The following is a 27,038-nucleotide window of genomic DNA, read 5'->3' on the forward strand; positions in this document are numbered from 1 at the left end:
AGACCCAGACCCCCAGTAAGGCTTGCAAACTGCACAGGAACATTTCTTTTCAAGAATAAACAGGCAGTAAACAGGCAGGCAAGTCAAGGAAACCGCATGTAAAATTTGTAAGTCGAGGAAACCCCATCTAAAAATTTGTAAGTCGAGGAAACCCCATCTAAAAATTTGTAAGTCGAAAAAACCGCATCTAAAACCGGATCTAAAACTACCGTTTGTAACTCGAAAAATACTTATGTCGAGTAGTTTGTAAGTCGAGGGACCACTGTATAAGAAATGGCTGCATTTTAAATACCGCTTTTTATATAAGTGACTCCCATCAGCCATAGGCTATGTTAATAACGTTTTAAATGGCTTGCTTACATTGTGATCTACAAAAGCTTTTGGTGACGATGTAGTGGTCCGCATAAAGGAAAAGGTCAGGAAACACTGGTTTAAGACCATTTGTCTTTCATAATGCATGAAATATTTTTACTCTGATTTAATGCTTCCAATCATTTTATCCTTTGACATTGCTAACACTATAAAGTGGGCAGTTTGGCAGGCTATCTAATTTCAGCAACATCACTACTGTTATACTGGCTATACCTCTTTGAAGTCTAATTTTATTGATTGATTGATTGATTGATTGATTGCTATACCACTCGACTGACCATTCTCTTCAAAGCAGAGGACAAATTTGATAAAAGCACATTAATAACAAATGTAAAGTAAAAATAAACGCAAAATAAACATAAAACTTGAAAACAGTGAGCTAATATAGAGGTGCCGCTGTCTCTGCTTGCTCACTATCTGTCATTCTCTGGGTGGCATGGCTGAGCCATGCCGCCAGCGTGGACTGTGACACCAACCAAGAGGTGGTTGACTCAAAGGATGAGGGTGAGCCAGCCTTGGCAAAGAGGACCACATCTGAGACCAGCCCCGCCCCCAGAACCACCAGAGCCTGCCCCTCCCATGGAGACTCTGTTGCCACCCAAGCCTTCTGCTCCATGGCGGCTCCATTGCTTTCTGAGCCTGCTGCTCCCACAAAAGCCTCAAAGGCTTCAGAGGGCCCCCCAAATCAGCCCCCCCTTTGGGGACAGCCATTCTACCTTTGAACTACCCACCTTGTCCAAAGACTCCAAGTGAGGAAGCAATGCTGTGCCTGTTTGGAACCAGACATTTGTCCAGATCTTAGTTGCATGTTGCATTCCATAACACAAGTAGGGTAGAATATGCCAGGTTTGACAAATTCATACAGCATGCCCAATCTCAGCATGCCTTGCCCGACACTGGCAGTAGCTCACAAACACATTCCCAAATCTCTGGAGAACGTCAAGGAAACCGGGTGAAAATCTGCCTGTCTGGGTCTCCGCAGGCAGGCGGAAACCCATTGGAAAGGCAGGTTCCATAAAGGTGGGGGGGAATGATGGAAAAGAAATTCAGGAGCATCCCTAGAGTTAATAGTTAAAATACACTTCTGGGCATTCAAAAGCAACATTTCATCTTCTATATGCCTTTTTGTCCAAGTGTCAGTCAATTGCACAACTTCTGAAATACAACTGGCACAGTCTTGCTTCCATTGCAGAAACAGTGATGTGTTGCGTCAGCCCGTTATCTGCATGAGCGAACAGGTAATCAATCCCCAGTAAATGCGACCAACGTGCCTGACCTTTAAGAAGATGAGGGAGACGTTTACTACAAGCCTCATCAGTAACAAGGCAATTAAATAAATAATGAGGCAAATCCTCAGATACTATTTCTCCACAAATGGTACGACTTGAATTAGCAGGACTGTTTCCTTAGTATAATCCAGACAAGCATTTGCAGCTGGTTATAAATCCACTGCAGGACAGTGGTCCTACTGGTCATCCAATGTGACCCTCTGATAGGGTTGCCATATTCTGGCTTTCCAAATCCGGGTGCCTAATTTGTGTATTATTAAAATTGGCTTGAAAATAATTTTTGAGCAGAATAGTGACTTCCCGTTTTGCTCCATATTTCCGCTTCTACAAAGGCTAGAGCTTAGCTTTTTAAAAAAAATGAAAGCTGAAATCCGAGCGAATCCAGGTGGGCTAAGCAATCTGGGTGAGGTGCTTAAAATACAGGAGAAACCCAGAATTCTGGGGGGCATGGCAACTCTACCCTCTGAGCAATGAGGCATTGTTGTCATGACATACTAGCCTCTGATTGGCTAATCTACTCCCCCAGCCCCACTTAATGCAGGGGCTCTCATACCTGGGTTCCTGGATGTTGTTGGACTACAACTTCCATCAACCCAGCCACAGTAGCCAAAGGGTTAGTCTGTGTTTTCAAACACAGAAAATCCATCATGAAAAAATTCAGAGAGACGTTGCTCCAATGAAAACAATGTTATTTAAATTAAGGGTGATTAAGGGAATTATTTATTTATTTATTTATTTATTTATTTATTTATTTATTTATTTATATTGTTGAATTTATATACCCTTTCATTAAAAACAATCTTAAGGTGGTTTACAAAAGTTTAAAAACATACAATAAAATGACAATAAAAATATTAGGCTAAAAATATAAAAACAAACCAAATTTAAAAATTATAAAACACAAGCATAAAAACTATATATGGGTAAAAACACATAGAAGCAGCAATAAAAACAATCATGTAAAAACCTGGATAAAAAGCCAAGATTTAACAAGCTTTCTAAAAACTGTAATGGCGTCCGAGGAGCGAATGGCTACTGGGAGAGCATTCCAAAGGCTACGGGCAGCAACAGAGAAGGCCCCCTGTCCTGAATGCACGACAGCTGAGCCTCCCTCATTGTCGGCACCCGGAGCAGAGGCCCCCCAGATGACCTTGTCAAGCGGGCAGCAACCCTTGAGAGCAGGCGGTCCCTCAGGTACCCCGGGCCCAAACTGTTAAGGGCTTTAAAGGTCAAAACCAGCACCATGAATTGGACCCGGAAATGAACTGGCAGCCAGTGCAACTCTTTCAGAATGGGTGTGATGTGCTCCCATTGGGCAGCTCTGGATAAAACCTGGAGAGTGAGTGGATGAGAGTGGATTCATGGGGTCTCATTAAAAATCTCCTTTGCTATCATAGAATCCACACTCAGAACACCTCAGAAACAACAGAACCCTGTATCCCATGGGTTATAAACCGATGGGGGTGGTTGGCACCCTATGTGCACTACACCACCACTCGCTCTAGGCCAGCCCAGCACCCCCCAAGTGCACTTATGGGGCTGCTGAAACCTCCATTATACCTTATGAAGAAAAACCTTGACGCGTAAACTTCAACAAATCACCAAAAGTCAGCCCTCGGCCCAAATCCTTTGAAAAAAGTCTGGTAGCTTCCTTGCCCCTACCTTGCACTACCACCAACCCCACACTGCTCTTGGCCACCCCTTTCCCCCCAACGTGAAGCGATACACCCTCCATTATACCTAATGGGAAAAAACCTTAAAGACGCATAAACTTCAACAATTCACCAAAAATCAGCCCTTTGCCCAATCCCTCTGAAATTGGGATGGTAGCCTCTACCCATTAGGCACTACCACGCGACCTCACTCTTCTGCCCCATATCCCACTTTATTCCCCAAATCTGCCCCAAAGACACTAAAACTTCAAACATTCACCAAAAATCAGCCCTCTGCCCAATCCCTCTGAAATTGGGGTGGTAGCCTCCACCCATTAGGCACTACCACCCCACCCAACTCTTCTGCCCCATATCCCACTTTATGCCCCAAATCTGCCCCAAAGACACTAAAACCTCAAAAATTCACCAAAAATCAGCCCTCTGCCCAATCACTCTGCAATTGGGGTGGTAGCCTCCACCCATTAGGCACTACCACCCCGCCCCACTATTTTGGCCCTGGGACCTGAAATTCAAGTAGATGTCAGATCAGACCTTTTTGCATTGAAGTAAATGGGAGGCAAAAAGGCAGGAAATTGAAATAGATGTCTTTGCTTAAAATGGAGGGGGAAGAAGAAGGCACTTATCGGCCACAAAATGGAGGGCCGAAACAACAGATAATTTGCAGCCGAAACGGGGGTGATTCGTTTTGGCTCTAAAACATTTCGGAGGGCTAGGAGGGTGATTCGTTTCAGGGCCAAATCATCCGAAATCGGTTGTTTCAGGTACAGATCGTTCTGTACCTGAAACGTTTCGCACATCCCTAGTAAGATTCCCTACAAATCAGAGTCAGGGTTCATTTATAGAACACTTTAGCTGTTCATATTATGAACAAGTTTTGGAGGCAGCAAAATTGCTCTAGGAATCAGTGTGCCTTAGATTATGCATATGCACCAAATTTTACCTATCTGGACTATGAGGAAGAACACTTACAATTGTACATCTCACAATTATACATCTTTTTATTCATTTATGACAAGGTAGTATGAGGTAATAGGAGAGAACAAACAGTACCAAACATTCCCTCCATTTTCAGGTTAACTGTTGCACAGTTGGAGACACTACCATGCGTCTTCCACCTTGAAGCAACTAATTAGGTGTTTAAGAGATTAAAGCAGTATTTGTAGCCCACCTACATGGTATGCAAAAATGGTGCAATTACATTTTTCACAGCCTGATGCACTTACATAAGTTGATGTACATTAATTTTGCAAATTACCACAGGAGGGTTCCCTAATTTCTAAGCAGATGACTCATACGTGAAGTTATCTCTTATTTTAAATTTCTACATTCTGAGCCATTTTCATTTTTAAAAAATGAATGGCTGCAGAGGCACTCCTAATGCTAGCAAGGATTAACATATTTGTTCATTTGACTTATGCCAACAGCCCAATCCATATGGAACATTTTGGCATGTTTAGTCAGTTGTCGAGTTGAAAGGGCTGAAAAGACCAACTAGTACAATTGCCTGCTGCATGGCATAATCCTCCACTTTCACAAAGATCAGTCCACCCCATCTACAGCATTGTATGCCACAGCAGATACCCCGCCTATACCCTTTTGAGAAGTTATCTGGATGTATAGACGAAGAGGAAAGCAGGACCTTGTGCATTCAACTTTTTTGTGTACAGTTGCATGTGCAGAAGACTTTCTCCATCTTGAAGAAGTGATTTTTAAAAGACTTCTGTGTGTACAACTATACACACGGGGCCTTTTTCAGAGTTTATACCAAAAGCATGGAGGTCAATATGGGGAATCCAATGGTATTTTTGTTTAACCCATTCCTTGATCCAGACCAGCTTTTGAATGATGCTTTAGTTACTTGTATTCCTGTCCTGGAGTAGAGGCGGGGCTAACAAACAGCCAGCAGTAAGAGCACTAAAGGCAGACTGCACTTGCCTCTCTGTTAATAATATCTGTCTCATTAAACCATTAATATTCCTGATTCAGCTCCACTGTCTTTTCCTTGCATACCCACAACTCTTCCCTCTGGATTCTACATATCCCTTCCTTGTGCTTAGAGCCTCTTGCTGAAGGCATCCAACAGTGACTAAAGCAAAAGAGCCAGAAGAACTATTGGGAAAGTATAAGGCTGGGTCCAATAGCGAATGATCCAGCAGCATGCAGAAACACAGCAGGTCTGGCTGTGGCCAATATCTAGATGAGAAACCACTGCAGCAGACCCTGCATATGCTGTCTTGACTTGAATGAATAAAAGGTGGGATATAAATGAACCAAATATAAACAGCTGCTCTTGGGGAGTTCTCTCATATCTAAGGGTGTCCTTCTATGAGGCAAGGTGAGCCTCAAGCAGATTATTGGGGTGGCAGTGGAGGAGCAAAATACTCCCCACTGCCTCATCTGCCTCTTTCTGCCACTCACCACCATCTAAGCAGCTCTCAAAGAGATGCTCCACAATGTTGGTGGTCCTCCTTTTCCTTCTTTGAAGTAGCAACATCCGCTGCCGCTTGACCACCAGCATTTTGAAGTGGGTCTTTGCCAAGTGGTGGCCTAGTCACTGTTCAGTGAAGAGCTGCTCTGCTGATGGTGGGTGGCAGAGTGATGCAGGAGCATCTCTCCCCCTGCCCCGGTCTACTTCAGGCACAATTGGCCTGGTTAAGAAAAGGTGGGTGGAGAGGAGGAGGAAAAGGAATTGTTGAAAGGGCTGTAGGGTACTAGAGATGCTTTGCACTAGAGATGTTTCCCATTCCATCCTCCTTTTCCATCAGTAGTGTGCAACAGAGAATAAGAAGGCGAGTGTCAAGTCAGGCAGTGATGGCTATTGCTGCCATGAAGAAGGAGAAGGAGGCAGAGGCAGAGGCAGGTGCGCACACAAGCAGGAGGGTTGAGGCGTGGCCACCCTGTCTCTGGTGCACAGAGATCTTGGGCTGCTGCTGTTCCTCTCCTTTCCCCAGATGATTGATTGATTGATTAAGTGCCATCAAGTCAGTGTTGACTCTTAGCAACCGCATAGATAGATTCTCTCCTGGATGATCTGTCTTCAACTTGGCCTTTAAGGTATCTCAGAGGTGCATTCACTGCTGTCGTAATCAAGTCCATCCACCTTGCTGCTGGTGGTCCTCTGCTTCTTTTTCCTTCAACTTTTCCCAGCATTATGAACTTCCCTAATGAAGACCCTGACAATTAAGAGTTACACAAGAAAAACAAGCCTAGCCAATGAAAGCAATAAACAGATGTTATCAGAACTTCTGAAGACATTTGCATGTAATTTGGAGCCACAGTTCCGCTCCCCCACACTCCGCTCTCCTGTCTGGACCTGGACGTCATGGAGAGCAATCTCTGCAGTCAGCGAGAATGCAAAGAGGAGAGGGAACTGGCTGTGTGGGCTTCCTTTTGGTATGAAGGACAGCCTGCACAGCCAATCATGGCCAGAGGGAGGGAGGAGCTTCATCTCTCAGTTCCAGCTGCAGGTAGCGCAGCCTGTGGTTCCAGTTCTGGATGACATGCAAGCTGCATGGAACCTCGAATAGGGGAGATGGAACTCACGACAGCCCCGCTCAGGGTTCAGGTTGCAGTTACAAAATTGAAACCGAGGGTGGGTTGCCTCGCAGAACTGGAGTCGCAAGCATTCAGATGACACGGTGAGAAGAAAACCTCTGCTCCCTAAAACTCCGGTTCTGCACTAAATGCAGATGTGGACATTGATAGAGCTACCACTGGTTCCCTATTAAAAGACACCCAGAAATAAGTGTGGATTGTTATGCTTTTTCTTTGGTGTTACAAACCTTGAAACAGTAGATTTTTTTCAAGTAGTGAGATTGCTCCAGCACAGCATCCTTCCAGGGGCTGTTGCTGGTGTCTATCTTATGTTTCTTTTTAAGACTGTGAGACCTTTGGGGACAGGGAGCCATTTTATTTATTTGTTTATGGATGTAAACTGCTTTGGGAACTTTTGTTGAAAAGCAGTATATAAATATTAGTTGTATTCATATTTAGTGAACACTTTGGTAATGAGGAAAACTTAAGGTATAGGAGACATGGGGCAAACCAGAAATCCCATATGAACTAATTTCATCCACTGAGAGACACTTTGGATATTATAATAATGCAAAGGAAACAGGAAGTGTGAGTATCTTGTACTTCCTGTTCTTCTGTATCAAAGTCTCTTACAAAATAGATCTGAATATCCTTGCTGCCCCTGCTATGTATATATGGGATACTCACGCTGTGCCTTGATCAGGAAGTTATGCCTATCCTTTGTTGTGGGGAGGGAATGTGGAAAATCTTTTCCACTTAAACTGAAGCTGATGAGAAACAGGAAGCAAGAAGTTCCCACCCAATTAGGGCCTTCGTAACCTCTGCTGCCATGTGAAGATTCAACATGCTGTATGAAATAAGACCAATGTCTACCTATTGATATGAAACACCTTATCTCATGGGACTAGCACTTGCTATTGACATTCGGAAGAAGGCATAAGGCAATCGACTCTTCTTGCTGATTCCACAGTGAGATTGCCTCGTTTACTACAGTTTAAATTGGTATTTGGCAACCAAAATCTCTTATAGGGACCCAGCATATAACCACACAGCATAGCAGTGAACAGAATGAAACAAGTGTATGCTTGAATTTGGCTTTATTAATAGCAATAGCAATAACATTTATATACCGCTCTATAGCCGAAGCTCTCTAAGCGGTTTACAATGATTTAGCATATTGCCCCCAACATTCTGGGTACTCATTTTACCGACCTCAGAAGGATGGAAGGCTGAGTCAACCTTGAGCCCCTGGTCAGGATCAAACTTGTAACCTTCTGGTTACAGGGCGGCAGTTTTACCACTGCGCCACCAGGGGCTCCTTTAACATTAACAATGTTAGATTGCAATCCACAATCCATTAGTTTCAAAGTTATCCTAATTAATGTCAGTGGGAACTGATCACAGTAAGAGGGTTGTAGATTTCCAGCATTAGCACTGAACACCAGGCACCTTGTTTTTCAGCATCCCCATCCAGATATATTATTTAATAGTCTGTGGTGGTTTTGAGGACTGAGAACATTACCCAGTCTTTCCTCAGGCAAATCTAAAACATTTAATTTTTGCTACACTGCATTTCTTATTTAATTTTGTTTATCTCACAAAAACCTCAAATGGCACAAGAAATAAAACATGTGAAAGGAAAGAGAATGAGGGTGAATGCAGGGGGGAACCCCCCCCCAATATAGCCACTCTTGGGTCATTAACTGGTGATGCAAGGCATAGCAGAATATTGGCTGAGATCCAGAGTAATGGAGTGTTAATAGGTTAGTAAGCTGCATCTGTGCTGCGGATGCTTCCCTACCTGCACACCACTGGGCACGAAGTGTGGGGAGCGATTTTTGATTTCACCCCAAAATGTGTCACTGACGGCCATGGAACCCTCAGGGACATATTTTCAAATGATACATGGCATGTCTGAAGCTAAAGCAGAGCAGTAGCGGGGAAGCTCTCTGCAGTTTGGACATTTCTTCCTTCACTGTCCACACCCATTTGCTCTGAATGTCAGCCAGTGTCTGTGAGAAATCATTTTTTTAAAAGATGACTGGATCCAGATGAAGTTACTCATGAGTAGCCCAACTGGCATTTTTGAGAGACGTTTGTCATGACTAACTTGTCCCATACATTTCAATGAGTAATTTAGTCTGAGTGTCAGCCAATATTTATTTCTCAGTCTTGGTTGAAACTAGAGCTGTGCAAGCTCCCCCCCTCACACACACACACACACTCACACACCCAGATAATCTCAGATAGACTCAGAAATGAAACAAGAAATTTCCCAAAAGATCAGAAATAACTTGATTCCTCATTCAAGCCTATCAAAGGTTCAAAAAAGCAGCTTCCTACCCAAGCAAGGAAGAAACGTCTCTCTTGCGTAACTAAGAGACTTGAGAATCCTTATGGAAGTGGCTTTGTGCCCCCTCTCCATGGTTTCCTAGGTGTAGCCCTCAAGAATTACCCTCTGGGCCCAGCAGCAGAAAACAATCTGTCTTACCTGGCTCTAAAGCTAGAGTTGAAGAGTTTCATACTGGAAACCTGGGATAGGAAGAATTCCTCCCACACTAGCCCTTCTGACCCTCTGGTTCTCCTGTGGGTGGGTGTGTGGCTTTGCGCCTTCCCCAATGTTCCAGGGTGAAGCTTTTCAAAAGCCTCTCTTCTCTCCTAATTAAACATAATAGAGCCACAGAGCTGAATCACATTAAATGAGGGAAGGGACGGGTAGTTCTTCTCTGCCTGCATTTTAATTGAGTTAGAGGAGAATTCAAGGGCTTGAAAAGTTTGCTTTTCCTTGGGAGTTGGGTATTAAGGAGCCCCTGAAATCCTTTTCTGTTCCTGGTCCAGGATAATTTCACCAGCATCCCTAAAGACACTTTTCTGGCTATACTGAAGGTCTACCAATCACAGCTGCCCATTCACATGATGAAATAGTGGTGTGTTCATCACATATTGAGGATTCATGTAATTTCCAATGCAGAAATGACTTAGAGGGGGGAAATGTTTCATATGTTAAGTGGCACTACTTAAAAAGGAAGAAAATGCTGTGGTATGGTAAGAATAACAGAAATGTTAAACTCATTACTCTGTATGTTTGATCCCCATGCAGATATTGGCTAAATTTCTCCATGCAGAGAAAGAAATAGATGTTTGTCTTAGTTGGCAAACTAGTTGACACGAACTTCACGATGGGGCTTTTTGGTCTGTGCACTGTAACACCTCATGGCAAGTGTATGAAGGCTGCTATATGAAGGGAGAAGAGTAGTATTGTTTTCTTTTCTCCATGTCCAAGCATAGCCTGGGGTAGGCAGCAGATCTAAAACATGTAGAGGCTCTACATACGATCCGTGCATAGAGCCTAACCAGGCTCTGCAGGGAGAGCGGGCTTAGCCCACTCTCCTCGCATACGAGGAGGGAGCTCACCCTGGGTGGCTGGACTGGCTGACCACACGACTACTGGCGCCGTCACAGAGTTGGTAAGGGCGGTGGGGATCAGGGGTCTTCTGGCTCCTGGAAGTCCCAGAATGCCCCTGTGCAAGTGCACAGGGCATTCTGGGGAGACCCCTGTGGCCAGGAGACTTGTTGGAGCCTCCCGGTGAGAGGTCTCCTCCTGAGTCACGATGCTGTGGAGCTGCGCCATGGTGACCAATGATCACCAAAACAGGGTTAGGAGAGCACTCACTCCGCTAATCTCATTTAAAGGAAGGGACTTAAGCGGGCTAACCACCGGGAGCTGCACAGCACCAGGCAGTTCTCATGTCCGCTCGAAAGTGAGCTGGGCTCCCTTAGCCAGCTTTTGAGTGGTCGTGTGAATAGCCTCATAATTTGCCTACCCAAGGTTTCAAGTTCAGGCCCAGTCATCTCCATTAAAAAAAAAAAAGGATTTGGGGTATCAAGGATGGGAAAGCCCCCCTCCTGGAGAATGCTGCTGCCAGTTCAAATAGACAATATTTGCTGGATGGACTAGTCATCTGACTCACTGTAAAGCAGCTTGATGTACTCATATATGCGGTTGGGTTCCATTTAGATGAAATAGTCTTTAAAACAAACAGCACAAACATGGGGCATATTTTACATCTGCAAACTTATATATTCCTACTGTGGATGCTGCTCTTTCAGCATTTATTTTTGAAGTAAAAGCTGTTTACATAGGAATAAATAAATAAATACACAAGATGCATCCCTATTCCAGAAGGACTCACATGCTGAAAAGAGACATCAAGCAGACACCAGCAACCGTCACTGGAGGGATGCTTTGCTGGGGTTGGATAGGAATAATTGCTCTCCTCCTGCTAAATATAAGAGAATCACCACTTACAAAAGTGTCTGCTCTGTTTGCAGCATATCGTTGTGTCTGACCACCATGCTCAGCAATATACCTCTTCTAAACATTGCACGTCTCTCATGCAGCAATGATCAAATGCAAAGGAAGACAGAGATGGTGCACCCTAAATAGCAGTGTTGGCATTCTAGCAAGTGTAGCCTGTTATGGCAAGGGTTAGACAAGACAAGACTTTCACAATGCTCCCTTGAAACTACTTTCAAAGGTATAGGAGCTTCATCTTCATTTGCATCTGGTCACCAAAGCTTCTTAGAAATGAGATTAAAATGGTTGGTATGCAAGATTATTGTTTCAACATACAATTGCTAGCTGCTCATCGTTCCATTCTGAAGGTGGGTCTGGAAGTTCCCCACCAGCCAGTCTGGAAGTGGGGGAAATGTTTAGGATACGTCTGGATGCAAAAGCGCACACTTCTGGCGGTCATGGCATCTGAACCCACCCAAGCCCAGATCCTGCATTGTCCAACCAACAGTCTCTTTAGATTGTGTGCACTTCTTCTATATCTTGGGTATAGATGCTGGGAGAAAGTCAGGTGAAGAACCTTGGGAACTGGACATAGGAAGGGATTCAGGTGTCACACCAACCAGGAGTGAATTCTCTCGCATCCCAACATATGCCCAATGCTTTCCCCACTACTAGACTGCCCAAAGGTCATGTCAACTCTGTTGGAAGTGAAGGACTTTGCGCTGTCTCTTGTCTCAGTGACATAGGAGGACAGACTAGTGAGTCAGAGGGTTAGAGGGTCAAGACATTGGTCATCCCTTCTCTACTGCTCTGACACTATCCCTTTGAAATGTAGATTGCTACTCTCAGGGACTAACTTCCTTCCTTCCTACTTTGCACTTCCTCCCTCTCTTTCTCTTCCTGTTCCTTCTGACTTGCCACATGGCAAGCTTCTCTCCCTGCACCATGTGTGCAGAGATGCAGAGTCCATCTGCATCCATCTAGCTAGCTAGATTAGAGATCCTAACTCCTCACTTTCCTATCTAGAATGGAGTTCTTTAATAAATGACATATACTGTATATTGATTTGAAACTATGAACTGGCTCCAAGTTACTTTACTCTCAGCATACACGCATGCCTAACTAAGAACATAAGAACAGCCCTGCTGGATCAGGCTCAAGGCCCATCTAGTCCAGCATCCTGTTTCGCACAGTGGCCCACCAGATGCCGCTGGAAGCCACAGACAGGAGTTGAGGGCATGCCCTCTCTCCTGCCATTACTCCCCTGCAACTGGTACTCAGAGGCATCCTGCCTTTGAGGCTGGAGGTGGCCCACAGCCCTCCAACTAGTAGCCATTGATAGACCTCTCCTCCAAGTCATCCAAACCCCTCTTAAAGCCATCCAGGTTGTTGGCTGTCACCACATCCTGTGGCAGAGAGTTCCACAAGTGGATCACGCGTTGTGTGAAAAAGTACTTCCGTTTGTTGGTCCTAGACCTCCTGGCAATCAATTTCATGGAGTGACCCCTGGTTCTAGTGTTGTGTGAGAGGGAAAAGAATTTCTCTCTCTCCACTTTCTCCACACCATGCATGATTTTATAGACCTCTATCATGTCTCCCCCGCAGTCATCTTTTTTCTAAACTAAAAAGCCCCAGGTGTTGTAGTCTTGCCTCATAAGAAAGGTGCTCTAGGCCCCTGATCATCTTGGTTGCCCTCTTCTGTACCTTCTCCAGTTCAACAATGTCCTTCAACTAAATCCGTTGTGTTGTGCCTCTGTGCACTCTGCTATAATGAAAAAGGGATTTTCTTACCAGAGAGAATTCCCAACAAACTCTCCTTATATCTGGGTCTCTAATAATGTTTCAAGATTGTTCCCTACCAACTGAGCAAGGAAGCACCTCTTTAAAGTGGTGATTCTCTTTATTCATCAGGGAGAGAGCAACTGGCCCTATCCATCCCCAGCATAGCATCTCTCTTGTAGCTGGGATGGTGGTGTCTATCTCATGTTTCTTTTTTAGATTGTGAGCTCTTTGGGAACAGGGGATCATCTTATTTGTGTATGTATTTTTTGATGTAAATTGCTTTAAGAACCTTTGTTGAAAAATAGTATATAAATGTTTGTCGTATTTTTATTGCCCTCAATTTTCACATGATTTTTAAAAAACATTTATATCCCACTCTTCCTCCAAGGAGCCCAGAGCGGTGTACTACATACTTGAGTTTCTCTTTCACAACAACCCTGTGAAGTAGGTTAGGCCGAGAGAGAAGTGACTGGCCCAGAGTCACCCAGCTAGTTTCATGGCTGAATGGGGATTTGAACTCAGGTCTCCCCGGTCCTAGTCCAGCACTCTAACCACTACCCCACGCTGGCTCTCATGATGGATTACTTGTGAGAATCTACCCAGAAATACTTTTCTGGAAGTATTTTATCTTAACATTCTTGCTCCTTGTGCTGCTGTTTTTGGTTAGGGAGCGGGCTCTGAACACGTCGCAATCTGGGATGCTCCAGCTTACAGTGGGAAATCTAAAACCAGAAGAGACCTACACATTCCGAGTAGTGGCTTACAATGACTGGGGACCAGGAGAAAGCTCACAGCCCATCAAGGTGGCAACACAGCCTGAATGTAAGTGCATGCATTTATACGTATGTATTTTAAATTGACTCACATTTTTGCAGCAGCTTTGAACTGGTCATAATTTAAACTCCATAAGGATTTCTTATCTTAGGGTGGGACAGATGTGGTGTGGAGGTTAGTATCCTGCACTTTATGCATTTCGACAATTCTAGATCCAAATTCTGGACCTTGATTTAAAACTATCAAGTTTGGGGTAATTAGAAAATAATGTATACTAGGTGATCCGGCTCAGACCATCTGCACCCCTACTTCTCCCTGTCATTCCCCCCTCCCTTCAGCCCCAGTCCATTTTCCATCCTTCCCCTCTCCCTTCAGCCCATCCATTCTCCATCCTTCCCCACCCTCCCTTCAGCCCCAGTCCGTTCTCCATCCTTCCCTCCTCCCTTCAGCCCACCCATTCTCTGTCCTTCCCCCCCACGCCCTTCAGCCCCAGTCTGTTTTCCATCCTTCCCTTCTCCCTTCAGCCCCAGTCTGTTCTGCTTGGCTTTCCTTTCCCTCCCTGCCCACTGGTTGCAGTTTCCCTCGCTGGCCAGCATGGCCGGCACTTTCCTTCTCTACTGGCTGGGCTGCGGGAGCTTTCCCTTCCCACCCGTCAGTCGTGCTTTCCCTCCACGCTGGCTGGCCGCTGCTGCCATTTTCTCCCCGTCCCCATCGCTGTTCCCCAGGCAGCTGCCCACAAACTCTCACAAGGGCTGCCACCCATGGGATTAGCGACTGGTACATTTAGGAGAATGATAGATAGATAGATAGATAGATAGATAGATAGATAGATAGATAGATAGATAGATAGATAGATAGATAGATAGACTTCCATTGGCACCCAGCCAATGGAAGGAGGATGGGTGCAGCCAGCTAAGCAGCCTAAAGAGGTGGCTGTCTGAGGCAGCTATGGCAGCGGCAGCTGCTGACCCGGCTGCATCCATCCTCCTTCTCTCAGCCAGGCATGAGTTGAAGTTAGACGGTGGCGGCGGCGGCAGGAGCTCTAGCCTCGTGGAAGGGGGAGCTCTGTGGTTCTTCCCAGAGGCTCCATGGTTCCCCAGTGAAGGGCTCAATGGGTTCTTTGAACCTATCAGCACTATAACAGCTCTGCCCCTGATATGTGCTATCAGTGTATATGTCACTTGATGGACCAGGATAAACCAAAGAGAGCTTTTCTTAATTTGTTCTTTTTTGTAGCGCATATTTACTGTCCTAAGTATTTCTGTTGGCCCGCTCCCCAGATCTATGTGCCCTCAGGCACTTGTGGAACTCTTACATGCGTGGAAGCCTCTACTCGTTTTGATGGACAGTTCTGATGCGCACATCAAAAACATGCATCCATGGATTTGCTCCCTCCATCAAACAATGTGGGGAGGCTATTATAGGGCGAATGAGCTTCCATGCACACAATAGAACTTTGACATCCCAAACCAGATATGCTTGGTCAGCACATCTGGTATTTCTTTTTCCAGATTTCATCGCTTGACTCCGGTAACTTCTGCCAGTGTGTGTATGTATGTGTGTGAGTGTATTTAAATAGGCCCACTGTGAATGCTTCCAATGGGCTCTATCAGCCCCGGTATTAAGTGTGGCATGAATAAATGTCAGCATCATATTTACTAATAAGAGACATGTTTGAAACATGTTTGGCAGCTGGCATTCTGAGTGCAGGGATATGTGTCACCCCTGTGGAGAACATTCCAAGGATTATGCAGCCCTCAGGGGCATATTTTTGGGTAGTGCGGGGCATTTCTAGGGGAAAGAGCCATCATCAGAAATCACCCCCCTCCCTATGCAAAAGACTCTGTGGAGCTCAGAGAGTTCTCTGCAGCAGGGATGCTTCTTGCCACCACACAGGCACACACATAGGATGTTGGCCACGGAGTTTGCATTCTCCCTACTGACCTCTAAGATGTGAAGCCTCCATGTCTGGGTAGGCATAGAATGGCTAAGTGTTTGTTGCCTGCCGATTGTCCCCTTAGAGCAGGGATTCTCAACGTTGGGTCCCCAGATGTTATTGGACTTCAACTCCCATAATCCCCAACCAAAGGCTACTGTGGCTGGGGATTATGGGAGCTGAAGTCCAACAACAGCTGGGGACCCAACGTTGAGAATCCCTGCCTTAGAGACTATCTTAGAGTGGTGCTTTTCCTTCTGGGTGTGCCATCTCCCTCCTCTTGGCTGCGATTTGTGTGCCCTTTCCCCTCACAACAGGTTTGTTTCCCTTTTATCAAACACTTCTAATTCCATGTAAAATCCAGCCAGTCTGATCTTTGCCCTTTCCTGAGACATGGAACGGACATTCAATATGTGTTTGAATGTCAAGATTTCCATGTGTCATTTTGCATAACACTTTTGGAAATACCAAAAACGTTATGCAACTCCTCAGAGCGGTGGAATAACAGCTGACAGAAAAAGGCATCCGCAATGCACATTCCGTGCTTGCTGGTTCTAAAAGTGCACACATTTTCTCCCTCAGTAATCAGTTTAAGAGATCAGCAGTCCATGTTCCAGCTTTTCAAATAATTATTCTGAATACAAGGGCTGGATTTATATGAAGGGTGGCATTTTTTTAAAACTCCTAGATCAAATCTTCCTTTATAAACTTTTTGCTAAACCTTAGCCCCTTCCCCCTCCTCTCGCTCTTACATTGTATAATTTTACTACTGTATGATTGGTCAGGATATAAATCCCTCACTGCTTTAAGAATGCCTAATCTTTTCCGTAGTGCATCTGGAGGCTTTGTATGCTATTACCATACAAAGCCTTACTTCCAAGATGCTGCTAGAGATTCTTCAGGAACAGAGGATAGTTGATGAGTGCAGGTTTCTAGCTTGAAGTGTGCTTATTTGAAATTCTAAGACAGCCTGCATAAATCCATTGGCCTTAGGAATCCCAGGAATGTGGAACCATCTATATAGACTCCTATAAAAGCCATCCGCCCAACATTCCATCGCAGAATAAACAAGAAAAAGGGACAGGTCAGAGCTCTGCTTGCAAGGGTTGGCTTAATAGCTGAGGGCCACTAAGAGCAAATAATGGCCCCTGGGTATTTTCTAAACAGAATCCTGGAAAGGAAGGGACCTTGGAGGTCTCCTAGTCATAGGAACATAGGAAGCTGCCATATACTGAGTCAGACCATTGGTCCATCTAGCTCAGTATTGACTACACAGACTGGCAGCGGCTTCTCCAAGGTTGCAGGCAGGAATCTCTCTCAGCCCTATCTTGGAGATGCTGCCAGGGAGGAGACTTGGAACCTAGATGCTCTCCCCAGAGTGGCTCCATCTCCTAAGGGGAAAATCTTACAGTGCTCACACTTCTAGTCTCCCTTTCATATGCAACCAGGGCAGACCCTGCTTAGCTAAGGGGACAAGTCGTGCTTGCTACCACAAGACCAGCTCTGCTCTCCAGCCCCCTGCTCGGTGTGTGAAACTGGGATAATATCTCTAAGAACTGGCTGTCCAGCTTCTGTCTGAAAATAACTGAAGAAGAAGAAGAGCCCACCACAGCATGAGGCAGACAGTTCCATTCTTGAATAGCTCTTACAGTTAGGAAATTCTTCCTGGTGTTCAGCTTGAATCTCCTTCCTTGTAATTTCAACTCATTAGTTCTCGTTCTGTCCTGAGGAGCAAGAGAGACTAAGCCTACTCTTTTTTTTTCTGTGGTCCAGTTCAGATGTAATGCAGAGCCATGGATCCAGTGGACCTGCTGTTCCGCATGCCCCCTCCCCGCATTCGGATGAGAGAGTCAGCAATACTTCAGAGAGGCAGGGAAGCCGGCTGTGCAGGCTTCCTTCTTGACAGGAGGACAGCACACACAGCCAGTCAGGCCAGAGGGAGGGAGGAGCTTCCTCCCACATTCAGACGACAGGGAGAGCTGCCTCTCTGCAGTCAGCAAAACTGCAGAGAGGCAGGGAAGCTGGCTGTGCAGGCTTCCTTCTTGGCAATAGGACTGCCTGCACCCCTTCCCTTAACTCTGATTCCATGAAGCCCAAACTGCAGTGGCAGTGTTCAGATGTAAACGATCAGATGCACAACACAATTGGTTCCTGAAAACTGTGTCTTAAGTTGAAATGTCTTCGCTCAAAGAGAGCCAGCGTGCTGGACTAGGACCGGGGAGACCCGAGTTCAAATCCCCATTCAGCCATGATAAATGCTGGGTGACTTTGGGCCAGTCACTTCTCTCTCAGCCTAACCTACTTCACAGGGTTGTTGTGAGGAGAAACTTAAGTATGTAGTACACCGCTCTGGGCTCCTTGGAGGAAGAGTGGGATATAAAATGTTTTTTTTTTAAAAACCAAAAAAACCCCAAACCCCTAACTTCCCATAGAAATATTAGAAATGAGGGTGGATATCCTATTTTCCCCTATGCCTGTCAGAGCTGCTGCTGGGGTCTGTGTCTGTGTCTCAGACATGCAGCAGAAAAGTGAGAGTGGAGAATCCGAAAAATGGCTCACCCTTGCCTCTCAGTCCCTTCGTGGCTCTTTTCCATGGGAGGGAGGGAGGCAACTGGGTAGCTCACCTCAGTCTCCTCCTGAGTAACAGTTAGACAGGGAAGGAAGGAGGTTTGGGCAGGAAGTGGCATGTGGGCTGGGAAAGGGGCCAGGCTCTTTCCCTCTTCCCATCACAGCCGTGTGGCTGAGCCTAGAGGAAGAAGAGCTGAAGCAGTAGTGGTGGTGGGGGGGGGGGCACCTTGGATGTGCAAGTCAGCCAGTCTCTCAGAAGCAGCAGCAGCAGCTGATGCCAGGGCTGCTCGTCTCAATGACAATTCGCACCTGCCATTTTCACCACCTCGTCCTCTAGCCCACACACCAGCAGCTGTCTAGCAGAGCCTCCCCTCCCACGGCAAATACTGTCAAGTTGAAACACAGCTATAAAGTTGAAAGAAGGGGGAAATCTACAAATGTGTTAAGTGACATTCATCTGAGGAACATAGGAAGCTGCCTAATACCAAGTCAGACCCTTGGTCCATCTAGCTCAGTACACAGACTGGCAGTGTCTTCTCCAAGTTACAGGCAGGAGTCTCTCTCAGACCGATCTTGGGAGGAACAACCAGAGAAGGAAATTGGAATCTTCTGCAAGTATGCAGTGCTCTTCCCAGAGGGGGATCCCCTGAGGGGAATATCTTAGCAGTGCTCACATGTAGTCTTCCATTCAAATGCAAATCAGGGCAGACCCTGCTTCTCAAAGGGAACAATTCATGCTTGCTACCATAAGAGCCACTCTCCTCCCATCTTAACTTGGAGCATCTTAAGTTGAGGACAGTCTGTACTTCTTACAATCAGAACATACGAATATGATGAATACAATGAATATTTATATATTCTGTTATATTTCTGCAGCCTAAGATTGCATGATTTCAATCATGTAGTCCTACCCCAATGGGTATCTGCAAATGTATCCCTCTACCTTTCTCTGTGTAGGCTTCAATTCACCCCATGGGGAGAAAGTAAACTATTGAACTTGAGGATAATGTTATGGTGAGATCAGGATTCTGATTGATGCAACCCTCACTAGCAGGAATCTTAAATGGGGTGCCACACACGCAATGCCACACGCATTCCAAACACCATCAGGACGAATAATTTGCTAATGTACTTAATAGCAGTGTGTCACTTTGATGTGCCTACTGGAACTGGTTGGCACACGATTAATAGGAAAGAAGCATCAATTACACTACAAAGTAATTTGACTGAATTACAGTCTAGCAGTTTCCAGTTGACATTCTGTAAACATTCCCATTTTTGTCATCTGTATCCTGATGGAATAGTGCTACTTGGAACTTGCAATTCTGTCCTCCCATCCTCCCATTAAAGGGCTTTAAAGGATTTTATGAAGACTAATTAAGTTTTGCTATATGCCTTTGAGGTAGAGAAATGTTTTCATTATTATTACATCTACTTAACAGAAGCATCTGGGTACCCATCTGGCTCTGTGTCAGCCCTGGCTTTGGTGTGCAGTTGAGGGTGGAGCAAAGCAAAGGTCATTGATTTGCAACAGGGACAGATTCTCCTGGTTGCTCAGATCAACAAGCAAAAAGAGCTTGGTTCTTTTTATCAGGGCAACAGAGTATTGTCCTGGCCTATTGTCCAAAGAGCCTTCCATGGCTGGTAAATTCCCTCCTTGGGCCAGAGCTGAGGGGTAGCACATAAGCTAGATGCCTGCCTCATACCCCTTGGTCCACCAGGGCTTCCTGGCTGAATCTCGATGTCTGTCTCCCCACTGTGCTGCACAGAGGAAATGATATCCAGAACTTCAGACTATGCTCTGTCCTTGAACAAACGAAGTAATCACTTTAAGCAAAAGGTACTTCTGAGCATGCTCATGGACAGAAACATGAGCATGTTCACAGACACAACCAGCTCAGCATCCTTCAGTAGTGTCGCTCTGTACCTCTCATCTTGCCCACAGTATTTCACTCAGAGTGGGGAAAATGTTTGTGCAACTACTCATGGAAGACTCATGGTGTTGTGCAACAGTTGGTGTGTAACAATGTTGTGCAACTTGTCAACGTCTTCTGCTGTTATAAGGATGAGCCTCAAAAGACAATCCTTTCTCTCTGAAACATCTTTGTGCCTGCCCAGGGAGAAATGAGGGATCATCTGCGGAGCGGTAAGTGTTAGCAGTCTTCCTCCCCACACTTAGTCTGGATGCTGCCCAGTGTTTGCAGTCTTCACATAGTTGTAGAGGCATATATCTGGCTGGCCTCAAGCAGGAAAACTTGCCAAGGCAGGATTTCCAGGCTTTTTCTGCCCAAGACGGTATGAATTGGCATTTAGAAGCCCCAGCCATTGTTCACATGAGAGATTATGGAAGGGGCTTTGTGGGAAAATGATGATGTAATGGACTGTGGAATGGTATTTGGTCACGAAAGGCTTAACACATTTTCTTGTGGGAGCCTTGCTGGGAAATGTGACAGCTAAAAACGGTTGGAGAAGGGTAAAGAGAGTTCAGTTGGAGTATGAACCTGCTAGTAAATCAGCAGCTCAGATGGGGCAGATTGTAAAGAAGAACCTGGATAGGCTCTGAGTATAAGAATAAGTTTTAAAAGGAAGTTCTGTGAAGCAACAGGTTAAAGACTGAACCATATTAAAACCCTGTGTAAAACCTGTAAACAAAGTGCTGTCCCGGAAAAGAAAAATATGTAAAAGAGCTAAGAGGTGACCAGTGTTCCCTCTAACAGGGATTTCCAGATGTTGTTGACTACAATCCCCAGAATCCCCAGCTATAATGGCTTTTGCTTGGGGATTCTGGGAATTGTAGTCAACAACGTCTGAGAATCCCTTTTAGAGGGAACACTGCAGGGGATCCTACTGTGCTAGTAGTGAATGAAAATGTCCTCATAATCTTTAAATCAATAGACCTTTTATCTTGTTTTTATTCAGGAAGCTAGTCTGAGTGGCTCTGTTAGTTACACCTCCCATGCCTATTCAACTATATTACTAGTCTAGACGATAGTGAAAGATCTACTACATGCTATGAACCATAGATGGTGGCAGCGGAACTAAAGCTTTAAACCGCTTTAAAGAAATATTAACCAACACTTCAAAGACGACTCCCCTCTCTTCACAAGCTTCTAGATCTAAGAGTGGTGAATATAAATTCCGGGCAGATTTGAATTCCAGCACATCTCATTTTGGAAATTATTCCTTGTAATAACTTTTACAAAAGTAAAGCAATACGTCCCCTTGCCCAAGGGAAAATATCAAACTCTAGCCCTAGTAGCATATCAAGGAAACAACTTCAAGGACTTACTTTGTCCTTCTATAAAATAGGCCCAAAACACACTTTAGATTTGGAAATAGGCAATTTCATCCACATGTCTCACATTAGCCACGAGAGCATAGCCGTGCTTTCAAAGATTTTGCAACCCTAGAGCTCACAGCTTACATACATTTTTCCTGAGTTGGTGTACCAAGAAGGAAACATTATCTGACATCCAGTCTAATGTCAGATGCACTGAAAATGCAACATCTAATTCAATGTTGAATGCACAACAGGGGGCGGTGACTTTTTGCTGGTCTCCCCTTTCGTCTTTGGCCCATTGTGCCTCCTCAGAATATGTCCCCGAAAGTTGTGGGGCCCTCAGAATATCCTTTTTTGGAAGGCACAGTGAAGATGAGATCTCTGAAAATTGCCCCTCCCCATTACACACATGATTAGTCTGGATGTCAGCCATTGCATTTATTGTCTTAGTAAGTGCAAATTTGCCTTGTGGCAGTGGCTAGAGGTAAGCATAAATCTATCAGGAGTGCAGGAATGGGACTGGGGTTAAGTAAGGCCTATCTGTAGTGTAATATGGAGACAAATGGCAACTGACTTAAGGTAAACAAAAATGCAATTTATGCCCAGGCACCCTTTTCCTTTGTGTATGTGTTTATTTATTTATTGTTGTTGTTTTTGTTGATGCTATTAATATTATATTATATTTTGTTATATTCTTATAATGTATATAAACATATATAATATATATTATTCATATATTATATATTATTCTTATAATTTAATTTAACAATTATTTTGTAATAATGACATCATATTATTAATAGAATAATAATATTATTAATATTTAATTAATATTAAATAAATATTATTTAGATTAATATTTATTCTTAAGATATTTGTGTGGTTGATAATGGATGAACCCCCTCAAATTAAAAGAATCCCTTCAAAAGTTTAAACTGATGCGTAGACCAGGGTAGATAAGACAGTAGGTCACCGGAGTGGTTTTTACAACCCCATCTGTCATTTCCATGACATTAAACATCTGTCTTTCCCCCCCAGGACATATGCAATACCATCCTTTTTTATGCTCTTGGTCAAGGGCAACATTGTACTGAATTATGATAGCTCTGCAGTCCTGTTCTTTATGAGAAGGAGAGTGGAAAGGTAATGGTGTCGGAGCAGAGCTGACCTGGGCAGGTTCACATTTCTGGGAGTCCTAGAGAAGCCATCGTCATATTGCTGCTCAGGGGGCAAAAGTGGTATGATAGTTCTTTTATCCAGTGCTACCATTTATCTACAAGTTGTAAATAAATGATGGACTACAACAGCCTTCTTCCATAATATTTACTGCCCTCGATAGTGGGGGGAATGCTATAGGAATGGGGTGTTACTCCAACAGGAAAAATTCATATAGTTTAAAGATAAAGAGGATTTGTTGAAAGAAAGAAAGAAAGAAAGAAAGAAAGAAAGAAAGAAAGAAAGAAAGAAAGAAAGAAAGAAAGAAAAGTTTATTCTTCCAAAAAGTGCACATTTTATCTCACAATCAGGGGCGTAGCTAGGGGAGAGGGGGCCTGTGTTCACCCTCTCTCCCCGGTAGCCCCTCGGAGTGAGGGAGATAATGAAGAAAATAGGGAGGGGTGGAGCTGGGGAGCCCCTCAGGAGCTGGGGCCCCTAGGTTCTTTGAACCCATCCACTCAATTATAGCTACACCCCAGTCACAATCAGTTAACTGTTTACTCTCCTTTAGTCTCCCAGCTTCTTCCTTGATAGTTGCCTTCCAACCGACTCTGCAGCACACCTCTGTAGAACTCTTCCAATCAGTCCTAGTATCTGGCAACAGTTGCCATGCTGAGCTCATTAAACCCCCAAACCAAGCAAAGTATAGACATGTAAACCATTTTTAGCTAAATCTTTTATTTATGGGAGGCAGTTCTTCACAGGGAGGTGGAACTTGCTGACCTTTTTCACTGGCTCCCCTCTTTTTGCATTCACTACTTGTTTTGTATGATGGTGGTCATTCTGATAGCTGCCATCTTCCCCCAGGAATGCCCATGAATGCTGAAAACAAATAGTTAACGTTTGTATGCTGTTTTCAACAGTTCAAAGTCCATCATGAGTATTATTTTGTTGTAATCTTTACCACAACATGAAAGAGGAAGGAGAGCTGGTCTGGTGGTAGCAAACATGAATTGTCCCCTTTGCTAAGCAGGGTCTGCTCTGGTTTGCATTTGAATGGGAGACTGCATGTGTGAGCACTGTGAGATATTCCCCTTAGGGGATCGGGCCACTCTGGGAAGAGCACCTACATGCTTGCATGCAGAAGGTTCCAAATTCAGTCTCCGGCATCTCCATATAGGCCTGGGAGAGATTTCTACCTGCAAACTCAGAGAAGCCGCTGCCAGTCTGAGCTAGATGGAGTGATGCCTTGACTAATTGTAAGGCAGCTTCCTATGCTCCTTTCCTATGTAGGTAAGGTATCCCCATATTGCAGGTGGGGATTGATGCAGAGATGGAGTGTCTTGCTTAAGGCCACCATGGCGGAGATGAGATTCAAACCAGTCCGTTCTTAATTTTGCACCTCAGTCTTTTAGCCATTTTGTTATAGCAACTCTCATGATACCAAGTTGCCATTTCAAGGGGCATTTGGGGGTGGGATGGTGGGTGGCCTTCCAGCCAGCACTTGCTGGGTGGACTGCTACTGATGCCGCTATTAAGCCCCCCTTTTAACCCTATCTCTCTCCCCCTCCAAAAAAAATCCAAGTATTGTTCATAGCCTGAGAGCCAAGCTTCTCTAACTGATAATGCGGGTGGCCATATATACTGCTCTCAGCAACGTGGATGATGGGTGGGTTAGGTATGAGTTATAAAGTAATGTAAACACATTGCCCATCATTCTCATCATTTGTATTTCAATGATGTGGTAGGGCATCCAACACTGACATTTAAAGAACAACTGAATTATGGTACACCTCCTCCTCTGCCCTCCCCGCACAAGCCTGATGACCTAGGGCATCATTTGTATTGCACACCCGTAAGCCCAGCCCTGGACGTGTGTATCTAGAAGGATCCTCTTTGTTACTTCTCAGGCAGCAGCTGTTGTTATAGCAGCACCACAATCTCACTTGGGCAGCAGCAGCATTAGGTGTTGCCTTTCCACAAATAATGCATACTAAGAATTTAATCGCCTGTGTTCAAGGCCGAGGGTGGAAGCGCGATATGGAAGCTTGTTTTGCCTTATGGCAGTCTGTCTTGTACATGTCCTGATGATAAAGAGAGGGCTTCACTCTCCAGAGCTCACCATCTGTCATTTTCTAACACCATCTTTTGACGGTGGAAAAAAATAGCATCATCATGGAAAAAAATTGTCTTTGCCCAAGTTGCAATTGCTTTCCCCGTCCTAGGTTATCAGCACATAAGTAAACAAACATAGAGTCACAAACAGCTTTTCCGCTGGATATCTTCAACAGTGTCTCTTCTGGAGAAAGTAAATGGTAGTTCCTTGCAGCATATAGATTTGAAATATGTGAAAAATATCCCACATAAGTGGCCTAGCAATAGCGGCGGTGGCCTACATCTAACATTTTTGGTGGCCCACCACTGCTGTTGACCTCCACCTTCACCCCCCACTGGCCTCTGCTGGCCTCTCACTTCTGCCATCATGGTTGACTTGCTTCCCTTTGCCAGACGCGACGTGGTCTAACGATGCCACTCTATTGGCATGAGCCCATCCCAGCAATCACAGGCACTGGGGTGGTGATGTCATTATATTGTGTAATGGCCAGCAAAGGGAAGCAAGCCAGCCACAACGGTGGTGGTGAGAGGGGGTCATGGAGGCAAGTAGCGGGGAGGTTTCTGAAGTGAATGGTGGGTGAGCAGGGGAACTCTGGAAGCAAATGGTGGGTGATCATGATGGCTTCCACCCAAGCATGACAGTAGGGGTGTTCATGGAACCCGCTGGTCTGGTTCAGTTTGAGTTTGAATTGCACCCGAACTGGACCAAGACATGTCCAGCACCCCCTCAAAACGTTCCCTGGTTCAGTTTGGTCTGGGGGTGGTCGTTGCAAGTTTCTTTTTAATTAAAAAAATATTTTTTACACTTATCCCCTCTGGGGGAGTTCTCCGAGGCCGCAGCGGGTTCCACAAAGGTTCCTCATCCCCCACCAGCCTCACTTATTCCTGAAATTGGCTGTTTGGCTGCTATTCGGCCGGTTTTCGGCTTTCCGCCCCTTGGCACAGCAGCCATTTTGGAGGCTGCTGTGCCTGCACAATAAGCCTCTGCATGACCTGGGAGGCTGGTGGGGGGGAGCTTCTGTGGACCCCCCCCCCGCCACCTCAGACAACTCCCCCGGAGGGGGTAAGTGTAATTTAATTTTTTTAAAAAAACACCAAAAATCCGTGAACCACCAGAGGGGTTCAGTCTGAGGTCAGATCGAACAGGGGTGGTTTGGTTTGATCCTGAACTGTCAAACAGAACCAGTTCGACGTTGAACTTGTTTCCAAATTCCTACATGATGGCTCTCCCAGTTTGGTGGCCCATGTCTAAAGAACATGGTCATTCAATGTTAGCTCCACCCACATATGTTCCCTGCTCACTGAGCAAAGAGGCACTTTTAAAAGTGGTGATTCTCTTTATTTAGCAAGGGGAGAGCAAGTGGCCCTATCCATCCACAGCATAGCATCCCTCCAGTGGGATTGTTATCTTTTGTTTCTTTTTTAGATAGTGAGCTCTTTGGGGACAGGGAGCCATTTTATATAAATTTATATCTATGTAATATATAGATATATTTATATCTGTGTAAACCACTTTGGGAACTTTTGTTGAAAAGCGATATATAAATATTTGTCGTATTCATATTCATATATATTTTAGTAAGCCATCTTCAGTGCTACTTGATCTCAGTGAAAAGTAATATATATTAAATAAGCTGAATATATATTTTGTCATGTACTCACAGCTCTCAGTTTCCCTGAACTGTAGGAAATTCAAGCTGAAGCCATAAAGGTCTGTTTTCTTGGGAAGAGAATAGTGCAAGGGTGGGCATTTAGGTAGTTCAGGGCCTTTTCCTCATTTGCCAAAAAAGTAGTGATGGAAAGAGGTGGGTCATTCAAAAGAAGCAAGGACTGGCCTGCAGGTGTTGCTATGGAAACCTTGCGCGAGGCCCATGATGGGCATCTGAACAGCCTGTGAGAAGAACCACTGAGAAAGGGTAGAAGTCGTCCGGATTGCATTAATGCCAAATAAGCTCTCGCTTAAAACTTGCATGCAGGCTCTTCAGAATGTGCAGTTTATTGCTGTCTGAAAAGGGTCTGGCATTCATTTCTCTACTAGTAGCAGATGAAACATATGGGCACCCTTTGTTTCATTTAGTCATTTGTCACACGATAAATGCATAACCGTAAAGATATGCACAGATAAGCAATGGATGGAGAAAGGAGACCACCAGCTCTGTACTCTTCTCCACTTTTTAAAAGAGGAGACATCAGAATTCTCAGGGATCAGAGCTTGGTTGACTCCTTGGTCATTCTTCCTGTGATATAATGTGTAGCCAGGATC

At 44.8% G+C, this 27,038-nt stretch overlaps 1 protein-coding gene across 3 annotated transcripts in view; it reads left to right on the plus strand.

The window, feature by feature from the left end:
* The window catches only part of DCC (DCC netrin 1 receptor), a 1,362,689-nt gene that overhangs the window by 969,425 nt on the left and 366,226 nt on the right, over positions 1–27,038 (plus strand). For all 3 annotated transcript variants that reach the window (XM_053300600.1, XM_053300601.1, XM_053300602.1), the window contains exon 9: positions 13,615–13,769. In XM_053300600.1, the coding sequence (XP_053156575.1) occupies positions 13,615–13,769 (155 nt within the window). The remainder of the gene's footprint in view (positions 1–13,614; positions 13,770–27,038) is intronic.

The sequence above is a fragment of the Hemicordylus capensis genome, chromosome 2 (genome assembly GCF_027244095.1).
Source record: "Hemicordylus capensis ecotype Gifberg chromosome 2, rHemCap1.1.pri, whole genome shotgun sequence".
Classification (NCBI taxonomy): domain Eukaryota; kingdom Metazoa; phylum Chordata; class Lepidosauria; order Squamata; family Cordylidae; genus Hemicordylus; species Hemicordylus capensis.